Below are 12,208 nucleotides of genomic sequence, written 5' to 3' on the forward strand. Positions count from 1 at the left end.
ACAAAACTCAATCCACATCATTTTATTTTTACTGTATTTCATCACATGGTACGCATTTATGACTAATATTATTACTACAGGAGCTGTTCAAAGTTTCAGCCCGACGTCTTAGAACTGGCGCACCTTGAAATGACGCTCCATTTTAAACATACCATCTCGAACATATACTGATGCCAACAGACATGCCAAAACTTATAAAGATGAGAGGATGAGAAAAGGGTGGAAAGAATTATGGTGTTAACGGAGTTAAATGTATGCTCAAGGTTTCAACAATGTACGGAAATAGATGATTTATCAAATTTTTGATAATCAACATACCTATATTGTTCTTTTAGTTTAAATTTTAAAGCGCGTCCGGTTTGTCCGATGTAGCCAAGACTACACTGGCAAGATATTTCTAGATTTGTTTTCCCCATTTGTCTTCCATTTTAAGTTGATTACCATACATTTTCAGTTTCAAATCACTTCTGTTTTCCTCTTTCACGTTTGGCGAATCTTGAGAATGAATGCCTATTTTTGCAGGCACGAAATATTCGTTTCAAAAAATATGAACATGGTAATAAAAATTGACTTCTTTTGAGGGCTCAAAAATAGGGGCCCATTCTCAAGATTCGTTAGACCTTAATGACTCGTAATGTGAATTTCTTAACCCTTAAAACTTGTCGACTTTTTTTTTCACCATCTTCACAATATTGAAGCCAATGACATAAATTAAAATTTTTCTCGTGCTATTAAAATAAGTTTTACGTAAGATAATGGAATAGACTCTTAGATAGAAGAAAAATAATAATCTGGGCCAACTGTTTAAAAAAATCAAGGTCGCTCAATTGTTTTTACTTTTTACCTTAAAACATTTTTAAAGACGTCAAAAAAATCTGTTTGCAATTGAAGTATTACAAGTGTAAGGATGGAAGGTCTCCTAGCCCCAGGCATCAAAGTTATATAGTTACAAGGACAATTATTTCAGACAAGTCAACGTCTCTGTCCTACTCGAAATTGTTTGAAAATCTATTATTTATTTACCGATTCAAAAATTTATTCTAGATATATGATTATGTTAGGAAATCAGAAGTATGCTTTTGATATATTTTCCAATCATATATTGTTATTATTATTTTTAATTTTTTTTGCATTGCCATTGTATTTATAGCGAAAGTGAATCTTCAACAATTTCGAAGACAAAAAGCGAAGTCAAAAAGGCTTTCAGAAGCTTTAAAGACATGCAACGAAAATTCCTTCAAACAGTAACCGCTAGACTTACAGTTGCCCAGGTAATTAAATATGCTCTTCATTATTACTAGAAATTTTTTTTCTAATAATTTAATATTCTTTTACAGAGTTACAATTACTGAGATGCATGAAACAAATTATAGAATTAACATACAAAGAATAGCATTCACCGAAAAATGAACATCAATAATAGTACATATGCCAACAAAAAAAAATGTCCCAACACAGCACGTTGAAACACACAGTAAGTTGAATACAGCACGTATTCAACTTAACTCAAACTCGCTAATGGTTCTAATGTTATTGCATTTTTTTTTAACAAAGCAGGAAATTTTTTAATTGAATATTGAAGATTTTATTTATCTGTAAGATCTTACTGACTTTTTCTTCCTGTTTATGTTTTTTTTTTTTTTTTTTTTTTTTTTTTTTTTTTTTTAACATAATGCGCATATTTAGTACATACTAAATATATCTAAAAATATTGAAGATGTTTCAAATGTTCATATACATTAATTTATCGAGATTTAATTAAGTTTTTTTGAGTGCCAAAAGTAATAACATCTGTGGTTTATGATAACAGTTTTTTACTCTTTCAATTTGCAAAAGATAGGAGCTAGTTTAGCAAGCTCTAAGGGTCGAATAATATCCGAAAATACAAAAGAACAAATGAAATACGTTGTAAAGAGCATGTAAAAATGCAGCACAGTCGAATTTCTCACAGTACATTAAATACTGATGTTAATTTACTACTTCACTTTTTGTTTATATTATCTATATAAAATACGACCTTAGAACAGTATTTTTGTGATGTAAGAAATTTTTTTTTTCTATTCAGTTTTACTTTTCAGCACTGTATTTTTAATTCACGCGCGGGTAATAAGAACTATAGCTTTATAAACCAGTTATCACAGAATCCGTTACCTTAAGAGAGAGAAAAGTAAGTGAATGTTTTAAACTTCGAAAATTTTGAAATTCTTCTCTTTTTATTTTCGCCATCCTGACTTGTCTTTTTTTTGACAGACTTTTTTTCTCAATTCAGTTTCTGATCATACGGAAACTCAGACATGAAGCTAAATTGCTATGTTCCATTAAACAAATACAAATTTCCCATAGGGAGTTTTCTAAGACCTCTTTTTAAATTAATTTTATATTCATTTTGTTGTAACTATCACTTTAATTTTACAAATATTCGTACTAAGATATTTAATAATTATTTTTACCTTTCCTGTTGTGAACTATTAAGCAGAGCGGAAAAACAAATTCTCTACCAAATTATATATTTTTTCCCTTGCTAACAACTCCAAAAGTGATTCGCCGATTCCTCAGAAACGGTTTCAGAAGAAGAAAAAGTTTTAAGACCAATGATTTAGATTTTCCGAAGGGATTGTGTAGTGCTCTGAAAGCTGTTCTTACAACAGAAAGCAAGGTGCTGATGTTATTTCATTCTCTGTATTATCTGTCCTTACTGTTGGAGCAACGTTGACCCACCTAATATGGTGCCTTTGAAGAGTGGTCGTTCGTAAATCGGCCATGCTGATACCTGAATGACAAGTGTCAATGGAGTGAGCATCGGAAAAAAATGATTTGGATTATAAGTTCCTAATTTATGTACAATCAACTCCCCCTTCCCCGCTATAAGCACTGACGCATTCTTACAAAATTATACCTTCATTGACAGTAAAATGAATCTTGTTTCCAATAATAAAATCAAACTTAAGACACTCACTAAAACTTTTGCAGATGTTTCAGAATCAGTAATTTCAAATATTAAATTTAATTGTTTTATCCATGAGAAGTAGAGAGTTGAAATTGAAGAAAAAAAGTAATAATAATAAGTGATAAACCTGAATTATGAAAATATCAGATTAGGATAACATTTAAAAACAATTAAATGATTTTATTCAAAGATTCATAAATTAGTTGATTAATATTTTTAACACTAAATCGATAATTTTAAAAATGGATAGCGCACTGCCACCTAGTTTATTTATAATGGCTTTATATTTTGCTTCATATCTCTCTCATTACCTTAATTGCAAATAAATAAATAAAAATAAATGAATAAATAAATTTTGATGTTTTAACTATCCCAAGAAAATTCGAATTGTATTTTTGTAAATTAATTTCCTGTACAAATATTATTTGAAAGAAACATAAGCATAAATAGGCTTGGTTTCAGAAAAATAGGTATAGCAGTGAATATATGTATAAAATGTATAATGTATCCTCCTGACTTTTTTAATGATATATTTATATTTATAGGATCCCCTAACTTTGGCTCAATATTTAGGTAAACAATAATTTTGGTATTTTTGGAGAAAAACTAAAAAAAATTAGATTGAATGTAACTTACTAATTTAGATACAATAACTCATATTTTTATTTCGCTAAGTATGAAACTGTTTGAATATTAAATAAAAGGATAATTATAAAAAGAACTTTTAAAAAGCCTTGCTTTTCATATTGAGTGATTGTTCAAAAATAGATGGGAGCCTATAAATTTTATCAGTAGTTTCTCAACCTTCCCACAACCCACTTGTTGGACATGGTTCAGTGGTTGAAAACTACTGATCTCTGATCTTAATTCTCGCTGATGATTCTATAATTTTTGCATTAATTTTAAAAATGGTTCATAATTGTTTAACACCCTATAAATCTGAATAATTTAATTCCAACAGCTTTGAATAGATTTGCATTAAGCTAGCATGAAATTTACCCACCTAAAATTTTTATCAGGCTGTTAGGCTAAACTTAAAAAAGGAAACAAATTTACTCAATTCGTAATAAAAACATATTTTACTTGACTAAAAAACTACCCAAATTTGCCACATTTATATCTATAAATGGTTTTAGCCACCCCTTTATAAAACTTAATTTTAATAATGATTTCTGTTTCAAATGTTTGCGCTCATGGTTTTTTATATCAAGCATTTTTGTGATTCTCTTTTATGACAAAACTTTAATTAGTTTCATTATAAATCCAATATTTTAAATGCTTTTAGTTGAAATTTTATGGAAATATTCAATAAAATATTATAAATGTAAAATTAACATAATGATAGCAAAAGGTTCTTTCGTTTTTTTATTGTTTTTTTCTCTTAGGTAGTGGATGGTGTTAAGGCGGGTGCTGTACCTAGTTTCGATTATATCATGTTCGTTTTAATAGCTAGGTAAGCCTTATTTCTGTATATTAGATTAATAACAACTACTTTATAATGTAACTTTACTTAACCTATATATAAATTTTTATTAATTTTATGAAGGAAAAAAACTATTTGTGAAGTATAGAAATTAAAAAATCTATTTTCAAAAGTCAATAAACTTTTGTTTTTGGTTTGAAAATGTATTATTTTAATTTTAAAATATTAAATATTGTAATGCGTGCAAAACAGCTTTAATTCTATTTGTATTATTAACAGTGGAATGAAATTTACGTTAGACTAAGATTATTAGTATATGAGGTAAAAGTTATTATAGATAACATCATTGAGTTACCTTTGCTAGTTGATATTTCTTGAAATTTTTTAATCAATACATTCGATTTAGCTTTTTCTATAACATCAAATTAAGCCTGAACACATTGATAATATCATCCATTTATAAAACAGAATGAGCAAATGAGCATAAAATAAACTTTTTTAAAAACGCTTGCAAAATTTATGATGACATTTCGTTATAACTACGTATAACTACGTATTTATAATAACATTTTATTATAATTACGTACTAATTACATTTTATTATAGCTACGTAACTACGTATCTTATCATAACTACGGATGTAAATTTATAACATTTTATTATAACTATGTACTAATAACATTTTATTATAACTAAGTAACTACTTAATTAATTATAACTATAAGTCTGTATGCTAGACATACAGTAAAAAAATTAATTATTTTATTCATCAAAAAAGAAAAATATTAGATTAAATTCGTTTGTTTAATCTTTTCAGTATGATTGCTGCGCTGGGGCTAATTGAGAACAGTTCAGTTATCATCGTTGCGTCCATGCTCATCTCACCCATCATGGTGAGTACTATACGGTGAGTACCCAATGGCGCACACCACATGTACAATGCATAAATTAATAATATAATGTATAAATAACAAATAAGTAAAAAAAATTTAACACATAACTTCTTGATGAATTAAATATCGAAGTGATCGAAGTAAATATACTGTAAAAAAATAATTTGGCGATTTTTAATTAAAAAAACTATGAGCTCCATATTGATATTCAATGAATACCCAATTGTATATTCCAGAAATATTGGTTATTTTATTTTATAACCGGCATTGAATAGCCGACCCAATTCTGAGTTTGCAACTATCAATGTTCAACTCCGCAACCTTGTAATTTTTAACCCAACCCAGGAAATCCTAAATCAAGCATTGAGACAAACTAACCTTGGAAGACTTTTTGATGGAACTAGCTAGCATTTGCGTTACAAAGAGGGAAAACCCATGAAACCCTTCCAAGATGAGCTCGACGGTAAGGAGACTCAAACTCATGATCCATCTAGCACTGAGGATGTTTCACATGAGTATTGTGGTCGTTACTAGCCGGAGCAGAATTCGTAACAGCCAGACACCGCTGGGATCAAACCTGGGTGACTTTTTGGGAGGCGAACACTCTATCTCTTGAGCTACCTCAGCTCAAATATTAGTTATGTTTCACTTTATAACTGGCGTGGAACAGCAGACCCAATTCTGAGTTTACAACTATCAATGTTCAACTCCCGTATCCGTTTAATTTTGAACCCAACCAAGATGGCAAGGAAGCTCCTAAATTAAGTATTGAGAAAAACTACCCTTTGTGGAAGACTTTTTGATGGAACTAATACGCCTTTGCTTTACAAGCAAACGAAAATCGCGAAAACCTCGTTAGTAGACTCTAAACTCATAATCTGTATACTACTGGGGATATCTTTTGTTTGCAGTGCGAGCCGGGTGCAGGATTCATATCGAATAGCCATCGATTGGATTCGAACCTTAATTACCACCTCCTGAGCCACCATGACTCAAATATTAGTTACATTTTATTTTATAACTGTTGATGAACAGTCGACCCAATTTTGGTTATGGCGACTAATGTTCAACTCCGTCTCTTAATTTGGGTATCATCCAGAAGATACGGGAACTTCTGGATCAAGTATTGGTTCAAATTTGCCTTTCTGGAGGACTTTTTGATGGAACTAACGTGCATTTGCGTAACACGGAGAGGAAAAACACTAAAATTTCCCACTGTTAGCCTGAAAGCAAGAGCACTAAATATTAATTATATATTTTTTATTTTATAACGGTCGTTGAACATTTGGCTTTTTCGGGTTTGCGACTACTAATCTTTAACTCCATAGCATTGTAATTTTGAATCTAATCCAGAAGACAAGGGAACTCCTGGATCAAGTATTGGGAGAAATTTGCTTTCGTGGGGGACTTTTTGATGGAGCTAACCTGCCTTTGCGCTACATAGAGGGAAAAAAACACTAAAATTTCCCACGGTTAGCCTGAAAGCAAGTGGACTAAATATTAATTACAAGTTAGGGGTAGCTAACTACTATTTAAGAGAAGGAAAAATTTATATGAAAATCTTAAGAATCACTATTAGGATAAACGAAATTGAAAACTTTAAAACCAGTTTGATTTTATAACCGTCGTTGAACAGCCAACCCAATTTTTTCTGTTTACGTCTATTAATGTTCAACTCCGTAGCCTTGTAATTTTGAACCCAATCCAGAAGACAAGGGAACTCCTGGATTAAGTATTGTGAGAAATTTGCCTACGTGAAGGACGTTTTGATTTAACTAAACCGTATTGCGTTACATGGAAAGGAAAACCACGAAAACCTACACTAAAATTTCGCTTTCTATTTGAACCGATAAAATTGTTTCATTTGAGCAATTTTTTTTGTACAAGCTTTTTGATGCACATTGATTAAGTAAGAGAAATTTTTTTTTATTTGTTCCACTTGATTAAGCAATGCAACTAAATTAGAAAGAAGAAAAATATTTAGTTCTATTAGGAATAAAAAGAGTAAAATTAAAGCAATAGTTTAATAGTTTTTGCCAGTAAATGATTAAAGAAATTAATAACTGAAATCATAAATTCACGTGTCTTAAAGTCTTAATTTTAAGGCTCTTCAAATTTTGCAAAAATGTGGAAAAACCGCATCAGGATTGTCGCAACTGGCATTATATTCTCTGAATATCCGCATAATTTTATCTTCCTGTAAAATAACTAATTTTAACAAATAAACTTGTTATTATCGTTTCTTTATCATGCTACTTTATTTTCCTTTTAATTCTAAGGATGCATCCAGCAACTTATCTATGACTGTGCCTGGCAAAGAATTCCGTATCAAATTACAGTATAAAGTACCGGCAAAAATAGTTTTTATCGTTCAATCCATTATTACAGTAAATATTATGCATAATTTTTACAGTAATGTTTATTTTATTGCAGTGATTCAGCATTTTTCGGTAATTGTTACTATCAAATTTACGGTAAATCGAATATTTTGTTCAGTAATATTAAACAGTAAACATGTATTTTACGGTTAAAAGTACCGGCAAAATTAATTTCATCCGGAGTATTTTACTGTGAAATTAACTTGTTTTTTTTTTTATCTTAATGTAATCTTTGAGAAAATGCAATTAAAACGAGAATAAAAATGAAAAATGTATATTATTTTTCAAATTAATTTTTTTATTTATTTTTTTTTTTTTAAAAAATCATTCACAATTAGCTGCAGAATTTTAAAAAAATTTCCTATTCCTTTTGAAAAACTGCCGATTCCGAAATTTCCGAATTCATTACTTAAAAAATATTTTTACATAATTTATAGAGCTCTATTTATTTCGTTTTACACAATGCTAAGAGATGTATTTTGCAACTAAAAAATATCGAGATTGAAAGTGTAGTACGTAATATGATTTTTCATCTGTTTAATTGCAGGGTCCTATTCTAGCTGGAACATTCGGAGCAGTAATACGAGACCGAGCTCTTCGGAATCTCGGAATAAAAACAGAAACATTATCATTGTTTCTTTGCGTAATAATAGGTAACTGTTTACATTTTCAACCGAATGATTTTCTTTTTTTTTTCAAGCCTTTTAAAATAAATATGTGGTGAACTATAGAAGTTATATTTAAATTCATTGGGGGCGTATAAAATAGTGTAAGGCGGAAAAATTTTATATTGTGTAATTCCCCTTCTTAACAGAAATGACTAATACTTATTTTTAACATATTCCTTTAAGAAGGGTCAAGTTTTCAATGTTTTTTGTTAGAACATTCAATGTTTTTACTCTCTTATACAGGGTGTCCCAGGATTATTGGGACAAACTTTAAGGGGAGGGTCAACACAATGATTCAGATTTGCTTAGAATCTCATGGTTGGAAACGTCCCCGCTAGGTGGTGTTAGTCAGAAGACCGGTTCCCTGGCCACCATGCTCTCCTGATTTACACAGAAGGTACACCTAAGGTACACAGAAAAGTTCTTTGCACGCAACACAAGTGAATTGCGAAATTGATATGGTTACTAGCTGCTACGGGTATCTAACAGAATCCAGGTGTATCTGTGCTGGTCCGCCAATCCATAGCCCGCCGATGTAAGGCTCAATGTACTATCAATAGTGGAAACTTTGAACATCTTTTGTGAAATTTTCATCGATCATCTGCAACAGCACATGTAATGTATTTTACCGATAAATGCTTCAGTTGATCTCAGTTACTACTTTCCCATGACCCATCTAACCTTGAGTTGCTACGCAATTCTGAATCATTATGATGCCATTTACCTCTCCTAAAAGTTTGTCATCCCAATAGTCTAGGGACACCCTGTAGAACCACATTTCTATTTCTTGTCAACGTAATTAAATCCACATTTTTGTGATTTGTCTAACATAGGAAATCCACGATTGTTTTAAATTATCACATGAGGCTCCATTTCAATGAAAATTGTTTTTCAATGTTTATAATGTAATTACTCAACTATTAAAATGATCGATACAACAAAAGTACATACGGTATATACGGTAGACTGAGAAAATTGTCACAAGGTGGTGTGACTTTCACAGAATTCAGAGACTTAGCGGTGGTGCTTTCGTTACCCTGTCAATGTCGGGCAAAGTGGTTCCTATGAAAGGTATAAATAAAAAAGAAAAGATATCTACCGGGTAGCTTTATGTTTCCTACCATTTTATTTATTTATTTCATTTATTATTATTTCTTCCTGCTGCTAATATTATAAAATTAATTCATTTTTAAATAACTGCTTGCAAGCTTATTTCTTTTTAGCAATCTAATTTGTAAACTCAGTAATGTCCATGCTCATATAAATTAATTATGAGTATATTTAAACCATTTTCTTCTGAATCATATACTATAGGTTTTACAATTGGTATAGTATGCCAAGTGTTAAATGGAGTTTGGAACAATAGCAGACAATGGCCTAATCCTGAGATGATAAGTAGGTATGTCACATACTTTTAAACTATTGTGCACTGTAAAAAAAGGATTTCTAAAAACTGAGCAAAAGTGTGTCAAAATAGCTTCGAAACAAATTAGTCAAAATTTGAAAACTTGTATTCAAAATCAAAACTGCACATACTCATTTTTGAGCAAAATGCACAGTCTCAAAAGTTACATGGAAAGAGATGTTCGTTGGCTGCCGGCAAGATTCGAACCAAGGACCTCCGAGCTCGTATTAGGAGGCTCAAACCACTATAATTGTACAACTCAATGACAAATGACAAATCTTAATGACATATAAATTTTTGATTTCAATTGTACAAAGGGTTGCAATTTAGAAAATATGGTCTTAATAGGAAATCGGTAATTTTAATCCCGTATTTTAATTGCTTATTTCTCTATATCTTAAAAATTTTTAAGCGAGTGGAATGTATGTCATGATGTACGGTTTCGGCAGCCTCTATTTAGCCCCGTTTACATGCACAAAAATGCGGGGTAAAAGCTGGAATTTTCGTCATTTTCTACCCTTCTTCCCCTACGCAGGGAAAAATTGAAGGACTGAAAGAAGGGTATAATAATTCCTAGTAGGAGATGGAAATATGCAGGGTAAGCTCACCTCGCTTTCCCGAGATGCATTGCGAGTCACGTGATTGTTTACGTTCTGGGCCCATGTGTTTTGTTTTGGAACTCGGAACGTGAAAATATTTTAATTTGTTTCAAATAATGGCGGGAAAAAAAGAAAAGAAGCCAGCTGATATATTTTCTTACTTCCGATTTATCATGTGACCAATGACGTAGAGGAAGTTGTTTGAAAATCCGGGGTTGAAATTCTTTTGCGTGTAAACGGGTTTTCTTACCGATTATACATTGCCCTGTAAAATCCCTGTACCCTTCTTTTACCCCGGATTAATAGATTGCTCATGTAAACGGGGCCTATAAAACTTTCTAACTCTCTCTGGACTGGAGTGTACAACTATGGTGGTTAGAGCTTTTGAAATTACGCATTTTGCTTAGAAATGAGTATGTGCTGCTTCGATTTTGTAAGTATGGGATTTTTAATTTGACTATTATTTGTTTCGAAGCTAATATGACACATTTTTACGTAGTTTTAAGAAACCCTTCTTTACAGTATACTTTTTAAACGTCTCGATAATTATCCAGAAGAGAATTCATTTTTAATATTTCTTATTTTTTTATGCATAATATCGCTGTATATGCTGCAAAATGTAATTTTTGAAACATTTGCGTTTTACAATTAAGTGAACAACCTGCAGCCCGCAGACTGTTGATGTGCGACCTTCGAAAGATATGAACACAATGATTTTTTTTTAATAAAAATATTATGGAAATTTTGAATCGCACATTCGATTTAGCACTTTTTGATTCTTTTAATTTACACAGATTCTATTGTAAATGTATGTTGTATTTTGATCGCTTTTTCAACGGTTATTGCTATGAAATTCCGCATGGTTTTAAAAAACTCAATATTGTTAATACGATACTTCAATGCGCAAATTTCGAATTTTAGTTATCACTTTTCAACACGTTTTTTCCCCCAATTACAAAACTTATTTATTTATTTTTTTAATATTTTTTTTCCTAATAACTATTGATTTCCATATGGTTTCTAAAATCCTGATACATTTATTATGATATTACGACTCGTGAGTTAATTGATCACTCTTTACATGCTTTATTTGTGCCAATTTTATCATAACGTTCATGGGCTGCAATAGTGGCACAACTCAAAAACACGATTTTTGGACTAAGAACAGGTGTAAATATGAAAATACACATTCTTTTCAGCAGCAATACTAGCCAACTCATAATTCAACTTGAAGGTAATCTTCGTTTAAGCAAACTAAAGCATTTCTTATGCATTTTCCTTAGGAACGAAAACTTTTAAAACCACTTATCTCAAAACATGATTTTTTGAGTTGTGCCGCTATTGCAGCCCATGAGCGATAAATTTGAATCATTTCGTTTCTTCTTTTGTTAAAGACAGCTATTGTTAAGCTTTTCCTCCTGATTTTGAAAATCCCGTATTTTAACTATGACATGCGAGTTTCTGATCGAGCATTTAAATAATCACTTTTTAGTACCATTTATTTTCGACTTTGTTGTTTCGACAGTTAGCGCCATGCATTTGCAAAAAGAGCAAAAAAAAAAGCGGACTGAATGTGGGATTTACTTTTGCTGAAAAGAAACTTTTTATTCTCAAAGTAAGAAAACAAAGTCATTTAATTTTTTATTTGAAATACGAAAGTTAAAGTATATTTGTATATTCATTTTTTTTCTGCATTTTGAACAATAAACTAGTTGCTTATCGTAATGTTTAGTGTCAGAAAGATGCTTCTCATTCGAATGTTAAAGTAAAATGATTTTTTTCTCCTTAATCACTATCAGTGTGCAAAAATTGTATGTATTTGTAATGAAATTAATCGATGAAAATTAGTAACACATTTAAACACATAAAAAAGTCGTTTTTTTTTAACTTCAACA

The 12,208-nt window shown here is 30.7% G+C and overlaps 1 protein-coding gene across 2 annotated transcripts in view; it reads left to right on the forward strand.

Annotated features, from left to right (window-relative positions):
- The window catches only part of LOC107437989 (uncharacterized), a 72,687-nt gene that overhangs the window by 41,131 nt on the left and 19,348 nt on the right, over positions 1-12,208 (forward strand). For both annotated transcript variants that reach the window (XM_087160804.1, XM_087160805.1), the window contains exons 6-10: positions 1,151-1,271; positions 4,333-4,400; positions 5,188-5,263; positions 8,189-8,294; positions 9,624-9,708. In XM_087160804.1, the coding sequence (XP_087016930.1) occupies positions 1,151-1,271; positions 4,333-4,400; positions 5,188-5,263; positions 8,189-8,294; positions 9,624-9,708 (456 nt within the window). The remainder of the gene's footprint in view (positions 1-1,150; positions 1,272-4,332; positions 4,401-5,187; positions 5,264-8,188; positions 8,295-9,623; positions 9,709-12,208) is intronic.

This window comes from Parasteatoda tepidariorum, chromosome 1 (assembly GCF_982258835.1).
Source record: "Parasteatoda tepidariorum strain Cologne lab strain chromosome 1, Ptep-v5.0, whole genome shotgun sequence".
Taxonomy (NCBI): domain Eukaryota; kingdom Metazoa; phylum Arthropoda; class Arachnida; order Araneae; family Theridiidae; genus Parasteatoda; species Parasteatoda tepidariorum.